This window comes from Nelusetta ayraudi, unplaced genomic scaffold (genome assembly GCF_046127955.1).
Source record: "Nelusetta ayraudi isolate G7.1 ecotype Tasmania unplaced genomic scaffold, CSIRO-AGI_Nayr_v1 ptg000033l, whole genome shotgun sequence".
NCBI lineage: Eukaryota > Metazoa > Chordata > Actinopteri > Tetraodontiformes > Monacanthidae > Nelusetta > Nelusetta ayraudi.
In genome coordinates this window covers 1,757,437-1,783,512 of record NW_027466083.1, presented here as the reverse complement: position 1 = coordinate 1,783,512, position 26,076 = coordinate 1,757,437, and the positions used below count along the sequence as shown (strand labels likewise).

Here is a 26,076-nt window from a genome sequence, read left to right as displayed (position 1 = left end):
TGAGAATGATCTGTCCATGTCAGTCTGAGATGTACTCTGTGATTATTTTTTTTTTTGTACAGTTTGTCCGTGTCCATATATAATAACTCCATCAATACAGGCTACAAGGTTTACAAAGTCCAGAAATTTGATGAGATTTCATGACAGTCAGCCAATGGCAGCTCAACAGCTGAGGTGGTATCTTGCAAAAAACAAAACAAAACAAAAAATCCATCATACTCTTTTGTCATCATGAGAATATCCTGCAGAAGAGGTTGTACAAATATTCTGCAATTCTGCCACAAAATGTTTTCCAGGAACAAAATGTTTGCTCCTCAAACTGTTTTTTTTTTTTGTTGTTGTTGGTTTGTTTTTTGTCACTTCATAGGGATGTTTTTCCGTATGAGCTTAGACGTGTCTTTGGAACTCTTGCAAATAAATAATAAAAGAAAATCTGAGACTGACTTTAATGAAGCAAGCTTCCTGTTACTTTGTTGGATATTTGATGTAAATATGTAAAAAAAAAATTAAAAACATGTTGGACAATTAATGGATTGATACAGGGGGTAGACTGAACTTTTTTTCTTGAACGACACAATGTGTTTTCAAAGGTAATATTATACTGAGCAGTTAAAGTTACTTCGTGGCTCATTTTTTTTATCTACCATTTTGGCCTGAAATGTATAAAGGATCAAAAACGAAGAACTGAATGACTGCTCACTTTCTGAATCTGCAACCACATACATTGTTGGATACCTTAGGGTGCCCTCAGCGCTCTGACTTAACTTTGTAACGAAGGACCAGGTAAGTGGCCAGTCTGAAGACCAGGAAGAAAACACCCAGCACCATGAAGTCTACATAGAGCTTGGCATCTTCCACATCCAGCAGCTGCAGGACTTCCTCAGGCTTCTGGAATTTACACACGAGGCCTGGACACTCCAGCTCTGAGCGATTCATCCCGTAGATAGACAGTATTACCCCCTCAAAGCCGTACCTGAAAGAGAAATACTTCATGTTCAGGGAGAATCAACAAGACCCAAAAGTGACCTCGCTTAGAAATCTAATACAGATTCAGAAAAAAGTACCTGACATAAGAAACATAGGAGCTCCACTGTAGGTACTTTGGAATGGTGTCAAAATTGACAAAGAAGCCAGAGAAGAGGAGCACAGGTATGGCTGTGACCGGACCCACAAAGGTTGCCACCTATGGAATTTGAAAATAAAACATGGTGAGTACGCAGATATGAATATAAAAGGTTGGTAGTTTATGGATAACATTGTGCGACGTGTGCAATGAATAGTTTAACCTCAAGTAACTATTCAGCAGCCAGCTGGGGTGGCTGTGTCAATGACAAAGATGGTATTCTCCCTCTTATAACTTAATTAATCAGAAAAAGGCAGCAAAAAGTGGCCCATTCAAATGTACACTTCTGGATTTGTTTTTGCAAAAGACCCAAAACAAGATTTCCTGATCTTTATGTCTTCTTAGATATGCAAAAAATACACATAATTACATGAGTTCTCATCACAGACATTTGACCACAACCATCTTGATCATCTTTACTTGGGATGTTAGATAGTATTTCTTATTAAAGAATTTCAGGTGCCCACTTCTTTTTGCAAACAAATGTGAATTATAAGCAACCATTCAAAACATATAATTCATTCATATTGACAGTAGTTATAAACAGGAAAGTTTAAATGCCAAAAAAGAATAAATAGGCACCACCCATTACATACAACAGGGTCCGGGTCAACATACCTGCAGGGATGTCGACGCAGCACCTATAAGTAGACCCAGGGACTGGGCTACCAGTGCTGTAGATGTGGACAAAGCCATAAACAGCAGGTAGCGACCAGCTTCTGGAGGTTGTTCAGTCATCCAGTACACTATGCTGCAGTACATGATCGGGCAAATCACCTGTGGAAAAAGGAGTGAGCGCTGTTCCCTGCTCGTATTATACACACTCGCATGCCTGAACCCCTGTGTGCATTACCTGGAACGGCACATCAGCCATAGTTTTGGCCAAGTAATAAGCCTTCAGGCTGTACCAGTAGTTGAGGTGCTCCCTTATAAACACAGACATCTCCAGAGGAACTGTGGATCGAGAGGAAGAGACAAAATAACTTGAGCCTGAACAACAACATGGAGAGCAAAGGTTTCCTTCTGAAGACAGCTTACAGGTTAGGATGGTGGGCATGAGGGCGGCAAACATCAGGAACAGCATGGAGAAAAAGAGGAAGCCAGTGTTGTTGAAGACCTTACTGGCATCATTCCCAATTTTCAGATAGAGCAGACCAATCAGCACCCCAATACACAGGTGGGACATCACCCTGAGGTGGGTCAGCACCTTGGAAATAGTAATGACAAAGACATAATAAACATAAACGTAGGAAGCCGAAAAGCAAAGGATAAACAGCATGAATCAATCTGCTCTTTGTTTACCGTGTCCCTGCATATCGTGATGAAGGTTCTTTTGAAGAGGATGCAGAATTGTGTGAATGTACTAGTGGCAAAGCTGTGTTTCTCAAGGGTTCCTGTGTCCTGTGGAGGGGATCAGTGAAAGCAACAACTTAATCATGAGACGGGTCCATTGACATTTATTGACACTTTTAAAAATGGCATCGATGCATATGCTCCAATCATGTGTGTTATTCAGAGGCAAAAGCCAGGAAGAGGAAGTAAGAGGCTGGAAGCTGAAGCCTGTCCATGCGGTGTCTAGAAAGCACGGTGGAGAGAGGTGGTTCACTTTCGCACATCTCGCATTTAGCTGATGCTCTTATCTGACATGATTTATGAGGCTGAGAGTGAGAGGAAACTGAGAAGACAACACTGATGGAGGCCAGGAGAGGATGTGCAGTTTGATGAAAGAGTAAAAGAGAGAGAGGGTGCAGAGTGTGTAATAACATTCAATGGTTGTGATATTTTGGGCATATCAGTGTGATTTTGGCAGACGAGAATTCTGCCACTTCCTTTAACTTGCTTACTGTGGGTGAAGTGTTTTCAACAATACATTGTTTACTCTCCAGCAACACCTCCTGATTGGTGACGACTCATTCATACCATTTTAAAAGCAGCAATAAATCAGAAGGTGGTGTTGACCCGTTGGCATCACTTACACTGTAACACTGGGAGGGACAGGAGGAGTCACTTTTGTCCCTGGAGTTCTTCTTTGTCTCATCTGAGCACAGTCCACCCTGGACGGCGTCGAACAGCACTGGGTTCAGATCCCCATATTCCCCAGACGCCACCTCAATGACTGGAGGAGACAGAGTAGACGGGCTTGCAAGGAGGTAAACACTCAGACACACACAGACGTACAAATCCGTATGTCTGTACAAACGTCTGTGTGAGGAGTCACGTGACTTACTGAAATCAGCAGGATTGTGATACGTTGGGCAATGGAGGCCCAGGTTCTTCAGGTAAGGGATGAGGTAAGGAACCGTGCCCTTGTATATGCACTGGCCTTGACTCAGGATGTAAAGCTGGTCGGGAAGCACAGGTACACAAGGTAATCTACATAGTTTCCGACACATTGACTCTCTGAATGATAAATGAACAACAGACAAAACAACAGGCCTGGCTATCGACTGCCGGACTGCTCGTCATCAGGACAGAACGAATCGTGCAGACCAGCGGCGAGAAATGTCAGAAGAGAGGCTAATGGGAGGCTGGATGGGTCTGGCACACTCCAGTTACCTTATCAAACATCTCAAAGAGCTTGGCACTGGGCTGGTGAATGGTGCAGATGATTGTCCGACCTCCCTGAGCCAGAGACTTCATGAGGGAAACGACCTGGAAGCAGGACGCGCTGTCCAGGCCGCTGGGGGGAAGGAAAGCAGATAGATGTGCACCGTGTTAGATTTAGACTCATCACAGAGGGATTCTTGAAAAAAGAAAGAAAAAACAAAAATAACACTTTAGACATCCACAGTTAATTTTTGGGTTAAAAGTTAAAGAGACAAGCTATAAAGTCATGTAAAATGAAGGTAAAACTGTCAGTAGTCGCATAAAATAAATACTGAAATCTAATCCCTTAAAATTTGACTGTGTGACTGTCTGTTCATATTCTGCAGCAGTCTGATTACTGCAGCAGTCTGATTACTGTGAGCACACTTTGTTCTCCTGCCGCTGTCTCTTCCCTAACTGCATGAGTGTGAAGTGAACGTGCTTGAAAGGAATTTCAGGGAGTCAAACTAAAACCAGGCGGAAGATGTCGTACCTGGTGGGCTCATCGAAGAACATGACGGGAGGATTGTTGACCAGCTCGAGGGCGATGGCCAGTCTTTTACACTGACCGCCGGACAGACAGCTGGTGCGCGTCTGAGCGCATTCCAGGAGGCCAAGCGCCGTCAGGATCTCATCCACCTGATACAACACAAAACAACACGTCAACATACATCGATACATACTGCATTAGAGTAAGCTTCAACGTCAAGTTTTAGGAGAGTCGTTGCACAAAATCATGTGATCATGTCTTGTATTTGGGGCTTGATTTATGTGTTTCCTTCCACCTGCTATAATAGCCGGTTAATAACTACTGTGGTGAGCTACTACATAATGCAGTACATATTTACATGTTTAGTGTAATGCAAAGCAATTTTTTGTTTTTTGTACATTATATACATATATATGCATCTACAACAATTGCCTCCTAAGTTCCTTAATAGGAAAAAGGAAATATAGCTATAACAAATAGTACATTAAATCAAGACAAGCGGAAGACTCAAGAACAGTCTTGTACAAAACAGATTATGCAACATTTGACCATGTTAAAAAAAATCTCATAAAACACAACAATACTGTAGATAATCCATGCAAACTGAACCAAGAACTGTTGGGATTTGATTTCAATAGTTTCACACTTACAAGCTCTTTTTTGACCTGCACGCTCTCGTTCAACTTCAGATTGGCAGAGACCTACAGGACAGACGAGACAAGCAAGTTACAGTCAGAAAGATTCCAAGAGACTGAGGTAAAAGACCCCTTTGAGAAAAAAATGGCTTTCACCATCATGGCCTCCCTCGCAGTGAGGTGTGGCAGCAGCATGTCATCCTGCATGATGTAGCAGGACATCTTCCTGAAGGTCCTCAGGTCCCTCGGACGACCATTCACCATGATCTGGCCCTTCATGCCGGTCTCCCTGTTTGGAGCAAAAATGAAGACTACTAAGCACTGAATTCAATATATGGGTCTCAAACTAGTTCATTAGATAAAAACAGATAGACACTCAGTCACATTTTAGTCCACACCTGTAACCTGCAAGTATATTCATCAGAGTGGATTTCCCGGCTCCGGACGGCCCCATGATGCCGATTAGCTCTCTGCTGTTGAACCTTCCCGACAGACACTTCAGCAGGGCTTTGTAGCCTGACAAAAAGAAATAAACAATATATTTATTTTTTTACTGTTGTACACACACAAACGCATACACACATACACACTAGGGTTGCCACCTCCTAGAGTTTCAAATCTGGGACATCTCGTGTCTCGTGTGTGTGTGTGTGTGTGTGTGTGTGTGTGTGTGTGTGTATACGAGGATAGACAAAGTGAAGTGCATCCCGTATCAGTTCATTACGGGGACAGGTTTTTTAGTTGCCAAATATGGGACCATCGCGGTATTTTACCCTATCTAGACCACAGACGGAAATCAAGTGAGGTTTTGTAATTTGCCCTAAAAAACGGGACAAATTGTGTCCCTTGGAGAGATTTTATTTTTCCTGGGACAGGTGGTGAAAAAAGAGAACAATTCTGGGAAAAAACGGGACGGGTGGCAACTCTAATACACACACACACACTCCCACACACACAAACACATACACACATGCACACACACACACGAGCGTGCGCAGAGAGAGACAAACTGAAAGATCATTTCAAAGCATTTATTCTATTTCGTAGTCCAGGCCATTGCCAGATACAGAGATCAGCCTGATGTCAAACTCTCTAAAATGTGTTCTGTGAAAGCTCACTCAGTGGCGTCGTTCCTTTAATTGGGTTGTTCAAGAGATTAAAAAGAAGAATTAGAGGGAAAACAGTCAGACATCTCAGTATTTTATATATACATTTTCAACTCCATCACATGTCACAGAGAAGAAAACCAAGCTAATTTGCTGATTTGAGTTTCATCATGCTCACCTAGCCCAGGTTGAACACGGATTAGTGAGCCTTTTTAAACTGCTGACACAAAAATGTGTGTGTTGTTTTTTTTTTGTTTTGTTTTTTTTAAGATCTGCTCATCCACCTCCACTCAATGCCCTTGTAAGTATTCACATGTGGAAAACACACTTACAAAGTGCAGGCAGGTTCCTGATTACGTTCACTACATGCTTATAGCCATTAGCCCAGGAAAAACACCGTGGTGGCTTTGTGTAGGGAGAGTGAAAGTAAAGGAAACTCCATGGCCATTCATCCATTATCTATTACTCTACCCTCGGAAATATCAGCTCGAGCGGAAGGGTGCACCCTAGCTAGCTCATCTCAGGGTGAACTTTAGAGAGAGACACAAAGGTAGGTGCAGACATTGGGCCGGATCTGTCGGGAGCTCAACCAGCTGAAGAACGCAGAAGTCACTAAAGTCTCTGTGCTGCTATACAGGTTTGAATTCATGCAAGCTCCCAGCAGGGCAACCACAGCTGTCGTTGATGAGCATTTAACAATAAAACGATAAAGATCACACTAACTGGAAATACTAACCCATCACTGCCTAGTTATCCTTCAACACATAGTCAAGTGTTTTCAAGCTGTTGACTGTCACTTAAGGGGAAAACTGAAGGTGAGGTTGGCTGAGGGAACAGTAAAAACAACGCAGCTGGTGCATACATGCACCTATGCATGACAAACCGCAGAAACAATAAAGACGGCGGCGCCAGTGGAAAACCACAGCAATTACTTCACTGTTGCAGCTTTAAAGTTGCTTTCAGTAACGTGGCCAAACAAAGACAGGGTGGTATTTTTGTGGTGCATTTCCTAACCTTTGTGGTTTGGGTTGTGAATGCACAAAGCGACCCGTTATAGAATCAACGCAGATTCTGAAAGCTTCCAGTTGAGGAAAGTTATAAAAGGCTGCAAGTGTGCTGTGATACATATCTCCATACCTTCTTGTCTATGTTCTGCAAGGATGCTTTTTCCAGCTTGGAACTGTGTGGTCAGTGCCTTGACACATCTGCCACCGACCTTACATCCTGGCTCTGAGAAAAGTGCTCTAATGGCGAGGCCCGCTGTTCCCGTGCAGTGTTATTACATCAGACAGACTCCAGTCAGACAGAGGAGCGGCCGGCTGTCAGTGAGGCAGCCGTGCTCTGGCATGTGGTGCATACTGATGATCTGCTGTAGGTCGCGCAAAACGATCGTCTCCCATGTGCCCGGTCGCAGGCAAATTATGGCAACCTATTCTCATTAGAGACCCAGAGGAAACAGTTTGCCTGCCCTCTCTCTCCTACCACAAACACTTGAAGGTTGGAATTTTTTCGCTATATTGCTACAGGCAGTCAGTCAGTAGGTTTGATGTTGATAGCATTGCAAAATATGCTTGGTCAACTGTAGAACATACACACATATATATAGTCTTTTAGACATGTATAATAAATATGTATATATGTTATATACATATATATATATGTATCATTTTATATATATATAGTTACAACTGCATTATAAAATTGCAATATTCGTGCGAAAACGAAGCAACTGTGTGCTTTATCTTAAGAGGTGCACGGCCAGGCCATGTTAAGCTAAAGGTGTGACTTTATCTCCCAGACAACCACCATCCTCCTCTCCTATAGTAGCCGATATCTTCAGTGCGTGTGCAAAGGCAGGGAGGGCTGCAGTATTTATTTCAGGGCAGAGATCTCCTCTTCCTGGCCTTCCCACTCACTGGGAGAATACCTTCACAGGGGGAGGAAACCTTAGACAAGCAGCCTCCTCACAGGGATAAATGGCTGCCTGACCCAGGGGAACATGCAATAAAAAACATGCAGACGTAGCATCACTGCAGTGCCATGAACCCCCTTTTAAATCATCAGAGCCAACTTTGCATGTATGGCACTTACAGCTCCCATCCTCTTGATGATCTCTTCCGGCTCCTCACAGACATTTTAGGTGGTGACTCAAAGTGTGTTAGTGACTCAAAGGCTAAAAAACACATTCACTTATGAATGACATGATGTGCTCAGCGCTCATAGCCCATGCTGCCACATAGCCCCTCTACCAGCTGTAAAATTGCATCTAGTTTGGCAAACATGATGAGAGGAAAAGCGTTGTATTTCCAAAGGGAGGTAAAAAAAAAAAAAAAAAGACTCAGTAGGGCCACAGCCATTTTTAAGACTTGAATCAGACAGAACCACAGAGAATCAGCTCTCGGCATAGAGTGAGACAGAGAGTCAGTGAGGAGGGTGGGCCGAATATATGCGCTGTCGTCAGGGATAGGTGTGGCTTTTTCTTTTAGTTTAGAATGGGGAAAACAGAGACAGAGGGATCGGATGGAGCAGGATGCAGATTTTGTTTTGTTGACATGAGAGGAGACAGGGGAGCATCTTTTTGATCGTACAGCACTTCCTAATTAGTAAATTGCTGAGACTTCCTGTTCACACCAGTGTTGTTCACACACATCGTCGGTCTTGTTCTCAGGCGTACCTCACACAAACAAATGACACAAAACTACACATGCGAACGTTGCCACAGTGTAGACAAATCCCCTAAAATAGCCGATTTACAATGGACATGACTGGCACATGGAATCTGTGTTACATTCTTTGATGAGACAAAACACTGCAATGACATATCAAGTCAGTCTTCTCACACCTCCAGAATTCAGCTCTTTGTGAAGGTCCCAGATTAGCGACACCGCCCTCAGCCTGGCGTCCCGCCCTCCAAACAGTCACCAAACAAACAATTCATTCTGAGGCTGCCAGCAGATATTTATCAAAGATTCCAAAAACTGGCATTACGCGCATGAGAGCTTTAATCCTCTCAGGACACCCAGATCCACCCATTTTTCACAAAACCTCTTCTGTCTGGCTTTCATATGACACATTAATATTGCACAGAACAAACCAGCAGTCCATCATATAGGGGCCTCTCCTTACACATGAAGTACTGTAAATAAAAGATTCCTCTAAAGTCCACCTCCCCGCCCTGCTGTGTGCACAGAACACTGAGGCAATGCAGGCGAGCAGTTTGCAGAGGGCAGTGCAGTCGGCCAGCATGGGATGGCTGACGGAGGACGCCTCACCATTAACAAGGGCACTGAGTTTAAACGCTGCCTATATGTCACCAGCAGATCAATTGTGACTCGCTGCAACCGCCCATTGTGAGGGGAGGAAGGGACGGGCGAGCAGCGTGCTAACCTGCGAGACTAAATAATTGACTATGTCTAAACTCTGCTGAACGCAGTGGACCTCACAGGCCCAGTGCCCGAGAAAACATGCTGGTGGTCTGCAAGGGTGTGGTAAAAATTCTCCAAATGCCACCGGCGATGGATTGCCATGGCTGGTACCATCTTGCTCATCTCCCACTACAGTATGTAAACTAAGCTTTGCAGTACCTCTCCTCCTCCACCAGTGACCCTCACGGATGGTGTAGGACAACTCGTTGAACTCCAGGTCCACAGCAGAGCGGCGTGGGAGGTGGGAGAAGCGCTGAGCCTCAGTGATGTGGTTCTCCACCTTCTTCAAGTGGGTGAGCAGCGGTGCCTCCGGAGCCCCGCCGCCGGGGAGCTTGGCCTCCTCCATGGGGATGCTGACCGAGCCCTGCTCCAGAGACCGGTCGGCCATGCTGCACAGCTGCAAAGAAGAAACAAGTGTTTGGGCTTTTTCTTTTTTTCTTTTTTTCTTTTTTTAAAGGGACAAGATGGGTCACTACTGAAATCTGTTGTTTCGTTAACCTGATTTGGGAACGACTACAGATGCTCAGTAGGTGCTGCACATGATCGAGTTAGAGTTTATTTTATGGAGTGGCTGGTTGAGGAGAATGAGATTGGGAGCGTGAGGAGTCGAGATCTGGTTTCACTCCTGCTGCACATTATAGTTGCTGATTCGCATGCATTTCCTCCTAAATGCCTCCTCGCAGTGTTAATCCATAGTTTTGGAACAATCTGACTCAACACATTGTCTCGCTCATCATATCAGCACGGCAGCAATCAGGATCACTTCCTTGAAAAATGTGTCCAGCCACAAAAGGAATTTGATGATAAAGGACTTGAAATTAAAAAGATTACAAGTGTAGCTGCGATGATATTTAAAAGCTAATGTGAGTCGTTGAAGAAGAGATGTGTTTGTGTAGTTTATCTGTAGAGGCACTACTATACACTCATTCATTCATTTTCCATACCCGCTTCTTCCGGAAGAAGCGGGTACTATACATCTAATTCTAAATAAATAATATCGCGAAAGGAGCAGATTTCATGCACATATGTCTCAATGTGAACACATTTGAGGGGCTGTTTTCAGCATGATGGAATGAAATGAAATGGGGCACATCAGCACATGGTCCCACACAAACAAACGCTACTCTCGCAATGAAATGTCTACTCATGCCAACACAACACAGCTTCAGCATCTCGTCTGTAATGCTCTGTGTCTTCAGTCTGCTGTTCACGACCATACAGTAAAGAAGGCCCGTGAAGAAAATTGACCGTGACTCCTAATTGACCATCCTGCCATTAGTGACTTTCCATTACCAGCCTGAGTATAAGCTCTGTTAAAAAAAAAAAAAAAAAAAAACCCGGCAAGCTTAAATGGCCTCTTAGTCTGATGAAGGCCTCTGTGATCTACTGCCCCCCACCCCACTGGTGGGGGGCACGTGAGGCAGAGAGCGAGAGAGAGAGAGAGAGAGAGAGAGAGAGAGAGAGAGAGAGAGATGAAATATGATGATTGAATGTATCCAGCTCGGGCTGTGCTGTGGCGGCTCCTTGCTCCACAGCGGTCAAGGATCCTCGCGGCTTCTCAGAGAGCACCTGTTAACAGACAAACTGCTGGGAGTGACAGCACGGGACATGACGGAGGCTGTCAAATGGCAGAGCTTGGTGGGAGAAGTGACTTTTCGGAAAGGTGGATGAGTCATGAATGAGCCTGGCTGCCAATGAGGACGAGACATCAGTGAGCGGCTATGCAACCCCACGAGCCCACCGTGTTGCATTGCACACGCCAGCACGCACACGCACACGCACAGACGCACACGCATGCATATTGCAACATACTTCAACGGGTTGTTTTGAAATGACCAGGTGAGCGGCTCAGCCCTTGGATCTCCTCCTCCTCCTCCTCCTCCTCCTCGCTTCAGAGCAACAGTGCTCAGTTGATGCCGTCACACAAAGCAGCACAATGCCTCCTCATCGGAGAGTCCGCCAAAACAGTCCCCGCCAGTTTAGGAATGATATTGAAGAAGAAGAAGAAAAAAAAAATACTCAATGTGCTCCACAGTCCTGTGAAAATCCCGATCTGTTCAGAGGCATGGAAGGATGGAGCGGTGTTCTCCTCATCAATATCTCTCGGGGCGCGGCGCGCATCGTCCCGCATCCGCCACGGGAACTCCTGAGATGAGGCTCATGTCCGGCCGCCAGCAAAAAAGAAAAAAAAGAAAAAAAGAAAAAAGAAACCTACGACTGCATCCGAGGGTGTCGTCGACAGGGCTGGATCCTCGTCATGTCTGCTTGGCCGCCGGTGTTCCACTGTACGAATCAGTCGAATCACTCACTGTGCCAGGGGCGTCTGTGGCGGCCGCTGTGCAAGTCCCTGACATCTGGCGGCGAAGCGGAAGCAGCCGGAGCAGTGCTGCAGATGCTTCAGCATCAGCATCAGCATCAGCATCACCTCGATACAGCAGCCGCCGTCACCCTCTTCCACCGGATAGTGCGTCTGTGTGAAACGCGCGCCGGTCTGGGATGCAGGGCGTTGCTGACAGGATGCTGCCGGGAAGGGAGGGAAAATATATATAAATATATATCAGTTTTGATGTATTCCAAATCCGGATTTCGTCTTTTTTTTTTTTTTTTTTTTTTTTTTAAATACCAAATCAGGGGGGGGAGGGGGGGGAGGGATGGAAAATGTGATTTTTGTGCAAGTCGCCCCGGAGACAGCGATAGGGAGAGGAACAGGCGCAGTAATAAATGAACATAAATCAGATTGACCGCTACGATCTGCTTCTAATAAATCAGCCCTGCATTGGGGATCAATTTAACCCTTGAACATCGTTTTTCTTTAATCACCCTGGGCCGGTGACTCTGTGGAAATGACAACAACCCAGTGGAACAGCCTGATGGTGAAGCTGTGCCGTGAATGAGACCGCCGTCTCATTTCTCTGCCGCGTGCCCACCCACGGACAGGGGACCACCGGTGTGGGCTCCGTCTCCGCCGATGAGTCGCCGTGCCCGGTTTGTAAACATGATGAGGCATGGTCCAGGCCAGAGACGCTTTCATTTTTTTATTTATTTTTTAAGGCCCGCTGTCTCTTTAAAGTCCGCACCTGCGCAGCTCCTGCTGCTGATGCTGCAGTGCTCGGGTTATTTTCGGTAAAACAGACGGGGTTACTTGCGTTCAAGCCGGCCCTTCACTCCTTGCCCCCCCCTCTCCCGCCCTCGAGAGGAAATCGAGACCATTTTTAGACAGATCGCACCTGCCTTTTTAATCAGACCAATTATTAAAGGAAAAAAGACGAACTCTCACGAGTCACTCAACCCATCCTGCCCCCTCATAGTGGCTAAAATTAACAACTAGGACTGTCTTCATAGAGGTGCATGGTGTGGGACATGCAAAGCCGACTACATCACATTGATGTCCAAGCACGTTTGTTTCTCCGGGAACTCTTAACATGAAAATTGTTAATGATTCACCATAGATGTCATGCAGGTATATATATATATATATATATATGTATATATATATATATATATATATATATATATATATGTATATATATATATATATATATATATATATATATATATATATATATATATATATATATATATATATATATATATACATATATTTTTTTTTTACATTGTTGACGAGAGAAAACTTCAGATCATCGCTCTATGTCAATAAGGCCACCTCTTGATTGCATTATGAAAGAGAACATATGCTTTGCGGGGGGGAAAAAAAGATGTGACCTTTCGTACACTCTCTAAAGAACATACTCATTTCTCACTCCTTTTGAGCAGATCATCAATCAATGTGATGGCCTTCAACTCACTGCAGAGGTTGCAGGGAATCCCAGAAACAAGAGGGCCGGTGTTTAACTCTGGATGGAACTCGAACAAAGGCTTCTTTGCACAGTTGCAGGCTGCACGCAGGCGTGCGGGTGCTACAGGGGTGGGAGGATGCTCACGAGTGGGTTAGGCACCGCTATAAGTATTGAGGTGAGGTGGGAATTTATTCTGCACGAGAGGAAACAGGTTGCACAGTCAGGATGGCACTAGGAACAGCGCTTGCCACTGTGGGCCTTCTTCTGTTGCTGAGCAGAGGGCCTTTCACAGATGCAGGTGAAAACTTTAAGTGATCCTAATGAATAACAACCCTTGTCTGACCTTGAGAGTGTTTGTCATGCTCGGGAATATCCTAACTGATATATAAGATGGTGTGCAGGTCCAGTGACTCTTCCTATCTGGGTGTCTGTGGGGAGCGACCTGTCGAACATCAAACCCGAGTTCTACTCCAGCTCTGTGATGGAGGGAGGAGTCCTACTGGGAGCTCTGAGGAAACTGCAGGAAACAGAGCTCGACTTCAAGTAAGACCATTCGTAACTCTGCATACTAAAACTGTTTATTTCCCCCATGTGGCTTGACTGTGTGGCTGCTGTTCTCTCAGATTCACAGTGAAAGAGGACCCAGATTTTGGGCCGTTCCTGGAGAGTGTGAATGGAGTCGCTGGAAATGAGCATGAACAGACGTACTGGGAGATCCTGTCGGAAAGCTCTGGAGAGTACGCGCGTCTGGATGTGGGTGAGTTTATTTCCCTGGAGTTTAAAAGATTTAATGAGCTGTAGTGAGGCAGACGAATCGGATGTCCTCTTGGTGGTATTTCACTTAAATCTTACTGCTGTAGCGGAGTGGAGATGATGCATTGTAGCACATCCACAAATTCTTCATGTTTGTTGCAACTATATGTCTGAGGTGATCAAAGCGGTTGCCACAGAATTTCAGAACTAAGAAGTCAAGATTTTCTCATCAAAACAGTTTTTTTTTTTGTTTGTTTTTTTACAGGAATCGGTTGTTACAAACCCAAAGCCAATGAACACATTGTCCTGAGGTTAAGCACCCGAAAACAACAGTGACAGACAAGCTTTTGAGCAGGCGGCACAGAATCACCTCTGACCTCATTTCCAACATTCCCATCATTAAGAACAGAGGTGCAGGCTGTTGTGAGACTGGATAAAACAGCACCATCTAGTGGGCGTCAAGAGCACTTGCATTCACTGCATTGAAGTTTGTGTTTCTGTTGCGAAGAATAAAGGATACAGCCAAACTCAACACATTGTGCCACTTTTTTTTTTTTTTTTAATAAAAGGATTGAGGGTTGACATTTATTTTGACTTTTGTAATAGGTTATGAAAGTGTATAATAAGTGTAAAACTTATATATTAAACATAACATTATAAATTATAAACTCACACATTAACTTTTATTTTATCTTGGATAATTAAAGACAACAGTGCTGCAATTTTGGGCTTTGAATTAAACTATAACTCATGCAAAGAGCAAAAAAATAAAAAAAAATAAAATAAAATAAAAAAGCTGATCAATGCAGTTCCACTGCACATGAGTTTTTGTTGCAGGACTTGCGTGTTTCTCTTTCCTAGAACAGGAGTTTTTGCACAACCCACTAGATTTAATGGCCATTTGCTTTTTCAGTTCCACAAATCTTTTCGTCTTTGCAGTGACCCCTGAGTTCCCTGACCAAAGCTCCTGATGTAGTAACAAGATTAAAGTTTCATCTCGTTTCCAGGACAGATGGTCTGAGAGGAGCGAGTGGGGCACAGAAACTTATCTCTGTCTTTCACTTCCTCCTCCTCTCGTCTTTATCTCTGTGCCTTCCTCCCTCTTAAGGACACTCGCACGGAAGACGCTACCAGTAGTCCTGACAATCAATAAGAGCACCAGGTCATATCACCATCAAGTAACAGTCTAAACAGCTTCTGAGTGCGACACAGCCTCTCGGAAAGTCTGAAGAGTGAGAGTGGCCGGCACACTTTTCAACAGATGAGGTCTGAAGGCTGACTTTGATGTTTTGAAAAGAATTCTGGAGGCCAGCAGTGATATTTCATCATGCTGAAAAACCCTGTAGTGAATTAAACATCATCAACTTGGATCTTTGGCAAAATCACAGTTAGGGAGAACAAGCCGTCTGTTCACTTCCTCTTCTGGCATCGCACAGTTCAGTCCAACAATCTCCACTTGTTACACTTCAGGCGCTATAAGAAGACAGGAGATTCTTCTTTGCACGGACACCACAAGCGGCATGACATCAGCTCAAAAAGGGCATTGGCTTGTGCTTGACAGCTCTGCGTGGGAGCGACTCACGACATGATATAGCGCAGTCACAAATGCAGGGGACGCAGTGCGCAAAGAAGCGCTTCCAGCCCGTCCCCTTCTTCTGGCAGTTGTCGATGCGGGTACAACCCAGCTTGGGTGGGCCGTAGTAGCTCTTGTTGGCGCATGTGGAGTTGCAGGTGCCGTTGAGCTCCCTCTCACTCACCTCAATCCTCCCCTGCCAGCACATCCCTAACAGTTGGGAAGAGAGAAAAAGCCGGTCAAGGAGTGCTTGAACGGTTTCGAGGCCTTGCGCTCGGTGTGTACTCACTGAGACACGCGGGTTTTGGAGTCCAGAGGCCGTCAGACTGGCAAGATCTGGTTGGGCTTCCCAGCAGCATGAAGCCAGGTCGGCAGGCGTACCTCACCACAGAGCCCACCCACCAGTCGTTGCCATACACGACTCCATTATAGTCCACATCTGGCCTCCCACAGTTTACTGCCGTGCACGGCAGGAGGATGCAAAGGGCAGAGCGTGACCCAGGTAGGAGTCTTGTTAACATGTATGGAATGTGGGTTGGACTCATCCCACTGTGGTGGTGGTCTTACCTCTGCACAGGGACTTGTAGCCCAACCAGCAACAGCTGGAGTCTCCGCAGGGATCCCTCCTCAGCTCCTGGTGACGCGCCCGACAGCCTCCAACGCAAAGGGGTGCTGAGCCAGACCAGTATGTATCATCTTTCAGATCCGGTTCAGGAACCCATTCGTCCTCACCTGCAGTAAAACATGGCATTGGCTTTGTTGGAAATAATTGCAAGCAGGACAAAAAAAGAAAGACTGACAAAGTTGCTCTGCGTTTGCACACATGAATGTTGCAGAAATAAAACCCACAACATGTCAAATACACATCAGAGGAGGTCTTACCACTACCTTCCACCTCTCCAATCCACTCAGTGATCTGAGAGACGCTTCTCTGACAGCAGCCCAACGGCAGCAGCAGGAGCAGGCACAGCCTCGCAGTCGCCATCTTCAGATGTGACCGCAGAGCAATCTGAGAACTACGTCCAGGTTACATCATCCCTCAGTAACAAGTGACCAACTCTCATACTCAAAACAACAAACGTGACATGGAAGCTGCCAGGGGCGGCTGCAGTGAAGCTCACCAACAGTGGCAAGCAGCGCTGGAGCTAAGCTGAGTGTGCTTCCTAATCTCCTATACACAGCTAATGCCACATCGTGTGGGAAGTCCTGGTGTGATTGGACACGCTGCTCTGGCAGAGCTTCCACATTAGCTCAACTGGTGACTACAGCTCTGTATGAGATTGATCCAAAAAAGTTGGCGGGGAAATGTTAGGTAAAATTGTTTTTTAGAGAGACCCGAATAAATGTACGTGCATTAGAAGTGATTCATTTACTGCAAAAACCTAGTGGGGAGAAGTCAGCGTAAAGTGGGTCATTGTGAATTCATTGGACTAAATATCCACCCCAGTTTCATTTTCATGTACTATTTGTAAAAGCAGTAAGAGCTCGATGCTTTTCGAGCACGAATGCTTTTTTCCGAGAGCCTGACGTTAAACTTACAGAAGGGGCAGCACTGAAAAAACATATTGTCAGTCATATCAATTTTATTATATACTGTATGTATTGCAGGAACCTCACAATGAAACACTTTTAATGAACTGTATCATTTTAGCAACATGGAACAAACATAGTGAGGCAGAATTTTGTGTCACATCATATGATTTACAGCAATCAAAGTTGAAACATTGGCAAAAACCGGTTACATGAATTTCCGTGTTAAAGAAAACATACTGAGGTAGCGCCATCTGCTGGATTCTAATAATTGTTTGTGAACGTGAACGCCAACACACCAAGGTAGAGGATTAATTACATCCATCACACTGTCTGAAAATGAAAGTACATGAACCACTGAACAATTGGCAATCGGTTTGAAAAGAAAGGTCAGCATGCAGTCAAGTTGATAGAAATGATCACAGTGTCAGGTTTACCTAATGTAGGCTTGATATGGGTGGTGGCAAACCACACTTCATTCAAGACAGTTGAATTAGTTCGTTGTAGCTTCCCATATTTGAAGTCATCACAGTTCATTCCAAAGTGCTGCTGCTGAGAGCACTTGCAATCAAGGACACATCTATGCTCCTCCGCTGATTATGAAAAACCTCGTGTGAAAGTGTACGGCGGTGCCTCTTCCTGACCGTCTTCTTCTGTGCCGTTGGCAGAGTCTTCGACCCTCTGCTCCTCCAGCAGCACGCCTCTCAGCTCATGCTGCAGCTCCATGGGAGCAGGTCCAGCTGATTCTCCGTCCATCTCCTGGTCCTGGTCCTGGTCCTCATCCGTTTGCCTGTTTTGCTTTTCCCTCATTAGCTGCTCGGTCAGTTCCACGCTCTCGTAACGGATTAGCTGCAGACGCCAGAAACCATCCTCGTGCTCTTTGTACCTGGAGAAGTGATGAAGGGTCCATCAGCGCAGCATCACCCCCACTACAGCACCACCGCACTGACTGGGCATTTCCAAAAGGAAACGTAACTATGTGCAGGGGAACAAATGTACAGTTCTATGATGTTTTTAATTGCATTTGCACCAGCAGGAGGAATCAGTGGGAACTAGCGAGTCAAATTGGAAGCACACTTTTAATAGACAAGACTGACACCTAATAAAAAAAAAAAAAAAAAAAAAAAACAAATTAGCGTGAGAGGCAGCCTGATCAGAATTCTGCAAATTCTGCAGATGAAAGCAGACAGTACAGTGGAACAGTAAATCTTCTTCTGCAGCTAAATATTTGGCTTAATCCCAAAAAGTCACGTGACTTATGTTGTGCTGACACAGACACTACCTAGAAGCTGGAGCTGGAAAGGTTCCTGTTAAGATGGCAAAGGAAGTAAAGTGGTTTCTAGTTCCCATGAAAGCCAGCCCAGTGCAAAGTGTGCAGTCAGTGTGCGACTTACCTAAATCTGGGGTGTCCAGAGGGCCATTTAAATTGGTGCTTTTTGAGCAGATGAACAGTGAGGTTGTTGCCCCTGCTGAAACACTTATCGCACACGTGGCATTTGTAGCGAGCTACGCAATCCCCCTGTTCACAGACAATAAAAGAGATTAACGCGAGCGATGGCAATGGTTCTGAGAAGATCCTCCGCCATTTTTACCTCGTGCTTCTTCTTCTGGTGGAGCTTCATGGTGATCAGGCTGCGGGAGGTGAAGCTGCAGTCGGGAATGTAGCAGCGGTAGGCTGGCTCGCTGCTGTGTGTTTCCAAGTGTTTGTGTAAATCAGCCAAGCGTTTACACCTTGCAGCACACAGAACAAAGCGGAGAGACACAGTGAATGCAGATGCTCGCAGTGCCGTATCTTTTCTGCAGTTCCAGCATTTGGGAAAACCTGTATTCGCAGTAATCGCAGCTGTATGGCTTCTCGTTGCTGTGGCGGAACTTGATATGGTTTCGCCGTGCAGACGGCGTTGGACACGTCATGTCACACAGTGGGCATTTGTAGTGGCTCACTGTGCCATTAAGAGAAAGACAAAAACATCAAATTGGCATAAAGGCTATAGGGGTGGAGGGCATGTTTTTTTAAATTTTACTTTTACTTAAAAAAAAATATATAACACAGATGGAACAACAGTGGCAGGACTGACCGTGGGTTCTCATGTGGTCTCTTAGTAGTCTTTCTGTCGCAAAACGCTTAGAACAATGGGAACACTGGAACATCTGACCTGCAGCACACATGCACATAAAAGCAAAAATAAGAAGAAAGTTGTGGCGTGATAGAACGACCACTGCAGAAGCAGCTTTTACCATCCATGTCTTTCTGTCGAATGATGTGGTCAAAGAGCTTTGTGTTGTTGGCGTACATCCCCCCACATCCTGGACAGGCCACCACCTTCTCCTGGGTGTGGCTACGCAGGTGCTCTCGAAGCTTTGGGCGCCCTTTAACTGTGGCTTCACAATCTAAAGACAACAGGACAGGACTTTTATCAGTTATTAGAGATTATGGAAATATTTACAGGCCTCTGGTACTAATAATATTATAAGTAATTTAATTAATAACCGCTTGCAAGTGCAAACCAAACTTTATGTGCAATAGAATGAGATGAGGCAACTTTTCCACTAGATGGAGCTATTTCTCAGTGTCTTGTGACTCGGGTCAACATAAATTTGGAACTTGCAAGTGTTGGGAAGTGAAAAACATTATAAATAATGCTTTCAACAAGTGTCTTGGTAAGAAGATACTTTAGTAGTTACTTAATTTATTGCATTTATTGCACGTAAAACATTGTACATGTGGTTTATAATAAAATCACAGTTTCATGTCCTTTGAATCCTATTTCTGCAACCTTTATACCCTTTAATAATCCAATGTTCCAAAAAGAAAATTGTACTAAATGAGTTCACTGACTTGTTAAGTACCTTTCCACTGCTTCCATAACATATGCTTTATCGAAACAGTATTTGGCATTAAATGCATTGAAAATGATCCACCTTGTATCACAAGTGACTACAATCATTAGTCACACATTTATATTCCTGCATATACCTGAAAGTAGAATTTATTCATTTAATCATTCATCATGACTGTGCGTATTATAACCAAACATGATGAATGAGCACACTTTATTTTCACTCCTGAGAAATGGTTGACTAATTATAAGATATAAATCTTGATAAATGACCCACCTTTCCATTCACAGCGTACAGCAGATTCCCGCTCACCTGGTGGCACATCAACTAAGAGGCCATGCATTTCCACATGACGAAAGAACCACTCTGGATTTTCGAAAGGTGGTTGCTTTAAAAACATACACACAATACACATTTAGGCACAATCATTACCTGAAAATGCTACTTGTATGGTGAGAATACCTATAAACAAAGGTTTTAAACAGCCTTCTCCACCAAGCTTACCTCACACTCTCTCCAAAGGCAAACAAAATTTTCTGGGATCTCAGGGATGATGTTGCGGTTGTGGTAACCGAAGGAGCAGCTGCCGATTTCTGGGTGTGCAGCAAGCACCTGCTGACCGAGCTGCTTCAACTTGGCATGGTAACAGTGAAAGAACAGGTGCCTCTGCAGCTCTTCAGGACCCTCCACCGAGCAGAAACCGCACTCCCTCCATAAGCAGCTTCTCTCCCCTTCACACAAAAACAGTAGGAGAAAAAAAAAAAAAATAAGTAAGAGGACTTGCAATTTGTAACGTCTTCACATGTCACAATGCTGACCTGTGACTGTAAGAATTTGACTTCTGATTATTCAAAGGCAAATGATCTTAAGTCTGATGGTTTAGTGCTGTTGGGGAGGCGATCAATAAGCTAACTACATGCGTCTTGGATTAAATGAGAACGCTTTAGTGCCATTACATTAGACATCGTACAACGACATTTGTTTAAGAACTAAGCATAAGGAATGCTTAAAAAGGCTCATTAAGCCATTCTTCAAGTTTCGGGAGGGAGTGGAACTTTCATAATGAAAAAGTGATCACCTTCTGCTTCTTCTTCATCTTCCTCATGCACGTCCGAGGCGTTGAGGTGAGTCTCCGCATGCTTGCAGAAGTTTTCCATCCGGCTGAACGACTCCTGGCAGGAACCCCATTCACAGTCCAATTTGAGTGTTTTTTTGGTGAGCTGTCTCTTCGGCATCTCTTTAGGTCTGGGGGTGGCTTAATAGTTTTAAAATGGACGGATTCTACAAATAACACCCTTGTTGGAGCTGCGTTTGACAGCTAGGCTAACAGCCGTGGTGCCGATTGCTGACTGTAACCAGCCGCTTTAAAATACCTTTTACGACATTCGTCATGAAACACGGCAGCGAATGAGTAAAAACCAGGCAAACAACTTCACTGTGCGCAATAACACATCAGCTGCTTTTGAAAGAACTAAAACTGTCAGCTGGGAGACTTGTCTGGCAAAACATAATTTGAGGAGTTGCGTCTCTATAAAAGCTCCCCGGAAACTGGAACACATCAAGAGTTCCACTTATTTATTGTTCCTGTTTCCCGCGCTCAAAACAAAACAAAACAAAACAAAAAAGCTTGTCGAAATACGTAAATATGTTGTACATTACATATGGAACATATTCATTTATATATACATATTTTTGCACCAACACAAATCCCACAAAATAATGTATATCAATATTCACAACAATGTTTTATAGCAATGATAAACGATTTTATTATAATTCTGTACACATTAGACAAAACACTGGTATGTATAAAATTTAGATGGACAAGGAACAATCAATCAATTCTAAGGTTAAAAAGATCCTTTGGGAGACTGTTTAATAAAAAATGTATGTCTGCACCATAATATTCTATTTGTAAGCCAACACAGGAATGTTGTTGCCTCATCAATAGTTTTATTACAACAGTAGTGTTAACAAACCATGTTTTTCAGGTATCTTGAGATCCTTCTCTGTCAATTTAGGAATCAAACACTTCTTTAACAAAAACAAAAATGCAATAAAAACAATGATATGCGACTATTTAACTAAATCTTTATTTCCCGATTTGAGAGTTTCATCTCAGCAGTAAACGGATTCTCTTGTAGATACATTCCTGCAGAAAACAGTCCAGTGCCATGTTGCATTCACATCGTCACATCTTGCAGAACATATGGAGGACTGTGTATCTTCAATACAAAAAATCCACCCACCAATCACTGTTAATAAATAATCACACCTTTACCTTCTATCAACCCTATTTAATAATAAAATGTTTTTAGTTATTATCCCACTTCATCTCAAGTATACTCTCTCTGTATATCCATTTTACCCAATTCCCTGTGCTTGTCACTGTTAGTCTTCAGAATCACCATTTTATGTGCATTTGTTCAGACAAGCAGAACAATTTTGTTAATTGGAGAGGCTGAATTTATATATGGTGGCATTTTTGCACTGACCTGAGCAAAAATACCCCCAAATTATTTTTTTTGTTTAAAAGAAGAAAAAAACAAAACAAAAAAAACAACCCACAGTTACACAACCATTAAAATGTGTTTTGAAACGACAATAATTAGGGACAGTCAGATATTGATGCTGGCTGTGCTCAAGACTGCAAGTCATTATCTCTCTCTCTCTCTCTCTCTCTCTAAAAAAAAAAAGCAAGTACAAAAATATATAATCAGCGTAACACAATTACACAGCCTGTAAAACCCAAAACTCCTGACGTTAAAGGCAGGCAGCACTTCATGATTAAGGATGACAAAACAATGTATAAAACAGAATACAGTTTTACATCTTTTACAGGGCTTTTACTGCATTGAAATGGAAAATTAACAGTGAGGTAACACGATTCTTCTCAAAGAGCCATGTAAAAGAACCAGTGAGTTTTTCTTAGGTCGCCATTCTCTTGACTTTTCAGGAGAGCTGTCTAGACATCATAGAAAAGTCGCACCAGATGATAGCGGATCCCAAAAGCTACTGCACTGCCAATCACCTGAGGGAGACACAGAAACCAGTTAAACTTTCATAAACCTTCAGGATGCCTAAACATATAAACATCCACAGTCGTACCTGTAGGAAGAGCATGATGACAGTGAGGTTCCTCTCATGCGTGGGACCGAGCATTTTCAGTACCAGATTAATAATGGTCATGTTGTTGCACTCAATAAAATCATCATCTCCCTCTTGGCTTCTTCTCACCTCCTGCAGTTTCAATAACTCCGTTACCTGTTGAGGTTTAAAGGCGTCATTGTTATAAACTTGCAATTTGAGGTCTTATTACAAACCTAGCAATTGACAGATCCTTTTTATTGAGGGATTCAAAAGCTTACATAAAAAAAAAAAAGAATATTTTTCGAGTTTTTGGAAAGATGGTGCACGGAATAAGAAATGAACCCATTATATTTTGAAAAGATTTTGGTGTATCTGGCAGCATCTTCATGTGAAGGTCAGATGCATCTTTATTTAACATACACACTCTTTCTCTAATGTGAGCATTACTAAACGTATAATTTTCAAATATATAGTTTATACTATTAGCCTGGCAAAATAATCATAATTTTGTCAGGCTTATTGGTATGGATTAAAAATTTACATCTGGTTCATACACCTGAAAGAACCTAAAATAGTATTGTTAATATTTTTGCTGATAAAAAAAAACAAACAACGGACATAGACAATGAAGATAATGAAGAAAAAATAAAAAGGCGTCAGTGTTGGGGCATTACCTTCAGAATGAGGTGTCCTAATTTTGAGAGATCCTTACTTTTGAATTTAGAGTAGCTCATCCCCAGTTTGCCTGTGTCTGGATTCAGCCTTGCATTAGGAGTGACATTAGAGAAAAGACAGAAAGGTATATAAAAAACATTTCAGTACATAAATGACAGAAAACGAGAGACGTAAGGGAAGTGCAAGCGTGCCGAGGGTCTGATTAGTATTGAGTTACCTGGGGAGGCGGTGTCGTGGACAGGGTATGATATGAAAAAGTTGAGGAACAGAGAAGACAAAGTTAACCACTTGCGGGAGGAAGAACAACAGCATTGTTTTACTGAAGTGCCCCAGGATGCCGACAACAGCAAAGGTCATCCCTGCAAAGTAGCAGAAAGTGTCTCCGACGAACACAGATGCGGGGTACCTGCAACGAAATGAGTGGGTCAGTTGATAAAACCCAGAGGCAGCAGTGCACTCAGTAAAGCCCAGTTCAACTTACCAGTTGTGGTAAAATAATGCTAATGTGGTGAAGAAGAACGGTATCATGAAGTAGAGGGAGAAAACATGGTCGTCGCGGAAATCTCCTGATAAGGAAGAAACAAAATATCAGACACAAGAAACAACGCCTCAGACACATCTGCAGTTCAACACACACATCTTTAAAAGCATCAACACATCTGTCGTTTGGTAAGGCTCAATGTGAGAAATGATGATGTGTGAGCATTACCACCAAGCTCCAGCAGGTTAAAGATGATGATGGAGCCGGAAATAAACAGAGCCTGGCCTGACTCGATGCCATTGATGCCGGCAAGGATGTTGATGGCATTAGTGCAGAACACAGCAAGCATCCCCATGTAGACATAGTAGAGAATACCTGCAGGGGACCACAAGTGACAGCACTTAATTCAAGAACAACATCATTTTCTTTACATTAGAATAAAATGTGTCACACAACTGTACGGATGAACGGAATCAGCATGAGGCAGCGTTTCTCAACTGGTGGCTCGCGACCCACCGTTTTGACTGAGTTGTGGCTTTTGTGGGCAGTTTAACTTTTTTTTCTTTTAATGGGATTTTAGAATATATATATTTATATTCATAGATAAAATGTTGGGACTTTTTTTTTTTTTTTAGCAGGATACATAAATCAATTCAATAAAATATTCACCAGACATAATCGAAAGTGGGCCAGCATTTTTATTTTGTGGAATAAATGTCAGTGCTGTGAAATACATTTTGGGCCACGACTTCATGATAAGGAAGAAAAGAAACTCCACCAGTTGAGAACCATTGACATAAGGGACTCAAAAGATATGATGAGCAAAACACGAAGGCAGCCACACAACTCACCCAGATCCAAGTGTAGCCCGAGCAACACTCTGAACGGCTTTGGCACCACTATGACTGTATTGCCAAAGTTGGTGAAATAAACCATAAGCAGTGGCAGGGAAGCAATGGTGGGAAGCAGGAGCTTGTGTCGCCACCTCAGGTTCAGCACATCGTCGGCAAAACCCAGGAAGATCATGCAGCAGATGGCAAGGAGAGCACCAATCAGCTGCACAAACTGCGGATACACAACAACAACAACAACAACAAACAGGATGAGAGAGGCTTTGAATTAAAGAAGAGGAATTATACAAATATATGAAATAAATAAAACTACTTACCTCGTCATGAGGGAAGCCCTTACACTGATCCCCTACAAAGCAGCTGAGGAAAGGCACTGGGATGAAGCAGAAGAGGATGATGAGGAAGACCGTCCCACTGATTACACCTTGAGACTCTGGACTGGACCGGAAGAGAGACGACAGCGTAATATGTTATCACATGACTTGAGATACAGACACGTATATGTTCCCGAAGAACATTCACAACCTGCACTTTAGGCGTAATATCATTGGGATGGGAAATAAAGATGACTCACACTTCCTTTTTGACAGTTTTGTTGAGGTCCTTTCCGTACAGTCTGGCTGCAATAAAATGCTCTTTGAAAGCAGGAATGAGTGTCAGCGTGGCCAAGCAGCCAACGGCCGACATGAGACAGTTGATCACCAGGGTCAGGACGGGAATTGGTGACACTCGCTCGTGCATTTTGACGTCTCACTGTCAGCCAGTCAGTCCACAACACGCTCCCGGCTAATCCGATGTTGCCCCCAACCAACGATCGATGAACGAGCCACGACAGCGCTCACGGGGCTAAAACGTTGCAAACCTTCATTTCAACACAAGCCAACCCACAGCACGTCCACAGTCAGCGGCGGGTAAATCCACAAGTCCAAACCGAAAGCCACGACACCTCTCATCACAAACTATTTACGACATTAACTGCTGACTGCATCGCTGTCGTAAACACACGTCTCATGTACTCCCCCAGGAACCGTTCAACCATGAAACAAAGGTTGCACTTCCTGTGATTCCCATCAACATAAAATGTTAGCTAAAAGGTAAAGGCCAGAAACGGCAGTTCATC

At 43.7% G+C, this 26,076-nt stretch overlaps 5 protein-coding genes across 7 annotated transcripts; 1 reads left to right on the top strand and 4 right to left on the bottom strand.

Annotated features, from left to right (window-relative positions):
• Positions 1-581: 581 nt before the first annotated feature.
• On the bottom strand, positions 582-11,864 carry abcg4a (ATP-binding cassette, sub-family G (WHITE), member 4a). The gene is made up of 15 exons (XM_076031532.1): positions 11,178-11,864; positions 9,525-9,762; positions 5,233-5,350; positions 4,991-5,123; positions 4,850-4,900; positions 4,203-4,348; positions 3,680-3,803; positions 3,351-3,465; positions 3,100-3,239; positions 2,426-2,524; positions 2,162-2,330; positions 1,977-2,077; positions 1,742-1,900; positions 1,065-1,183; positions 582-973 (listed from the first exon to the last, which is right to left on the bottom strand). Exons 2-15 carry the CDS (start codon positions 9,751-9,753, stop codon positions 748-750), a joined length of 1,929 nt encoding a protein of 642 aa, XP_075887647.1. The 5' UTR covers positions 9,754-9,762; positions 11,178-11,864; the 3' UTR covers positions 582-747.
• A 1,476-nt stretch (positions 11,865-13,340) lies between these two features.
• Positions 13,341-14,312, top strand: LOC142891744 (transcobalamin-1-like). Its single transcript, XM_076031518.1, has 4 exons — positions 13,341-13,460; positions 13,564-13,705; positions 13,786-13,919; positions 14,181-14,312. The coding sequence occupies exons 1-4, from the start codon at positions 13,388-13,390 to the stop codon at positions 14,249-14,251; spliced, it is 420 nt and encodes a 139-aa protein (XP_075887633.1). The 5' UTR covers positions 13,341-13,387; the 3' UTR covers positions 14,252-14,312.
• Positions 14,278-16,259, bottom strand: LOC142891742 (complement factor B-like protease). 2 transcript variants are annotated; one of them, XM_076031517.1, is made up of 4 exons: positions 16,056-16,259; positions 15,778-15,945; positions 15,498-15,698; positions 14,278-15,388 (listed from the first exon to the last, which is right to left on the bottom strand). In XM_076031517.1, the coding sequence occupies exons 1-4, from the start codon at positions 16,237-16,239 to the stop codon at positions 15,375-15,377; spliced, it is 567 nt and encodes a 188-aa protein (XP_075887632.1). In that variant the 5' UTR covers positions 16,240-16,259; the 3' UTR covers positions 14,278-15,374. The 2 variants fall into 2 exon arrangements, with proteins under 2 accessions (XP_075887632.1, XP_075887631.1); XM_076031516.1 differs by having other exon boundaries at positions 14,278-15,698.
• A 792-nt stretch (positions 16,260-17,051) lies between these two features.
• hinfp (histone H4 transcription factor) lies at positions 17,052-21,404 on the bottom strand. 2 transcript variants are annotated; one of them, XR_012927319.1, is made up of 10 exons: positions 20,938-21,404; positions 20,364-20,590; positions 20,136-20,247; positions 19,257-19,409; positions 19,097-19,174; positions 18,841-18,961; positions 18,611-18,749; positions 18,413-18,537; positions 17,456-17,904; positions 17,052-17,351 (listed from the first exon to the last, which is right to left on the bottom strand). XR_012927319.1 is itself a non-coding variant. In XM_076031515.1 (9 exons), exons 1-9 carry the CDS (start codon positions 21,092-21,094, stop codon positions 17,616-17,618), a joined length of 1,401 nt encoding a protein of 466 aa, XP_075887630.1. In that variant the 5' UTR covers positions 21,095-21,404; the 3' UTR covers positions 17,052-17,615. The 2 variants fall into 2 exon arrangements, 1 of the variants encoding a protein (XP_075887630.1); XM_076031515.1 differs by having other exon boundaries at positions 17,052-17,904.
• A 529-nt stretch (positions 21,405-21,933) lies between these two features.
• dpagt1 (dolichyl-phosphate (UDP-N-acetylglucosamine) N-acetylglucosaminephosphotransferase 1 (GlcNAc-1-P transferase)) lies at positions 21,934-26,008 on the bottom strand. The gene is made up of 9 exons (XM_076031538.1): positions 25,531-26,008; positions 25,274-25,394; positions 24,957-25,170; positions 24,334-24,480; positions 24,106-24,190; positions 23,842-24,030; positions 23,624-23,711; positions 22,968-23,123; positions 21,934-22,890 (listed from the first exon to the last, which is right to left on the bottom strand). The coding sequence occupies exons 1-9, from the start codon at positions 25,695-25,697 to the stop codon at positions 22,825-22,827; spliced, it is 1,233 nt and encodes a 410-aa protein (XP_075887653.1). The 5' UTR covers positions 25,698-26,008; the 3' UTR covers positions 21,934-22,824.
• Positions 26,009-26,076: the final 68 nt, after the last annotated feature.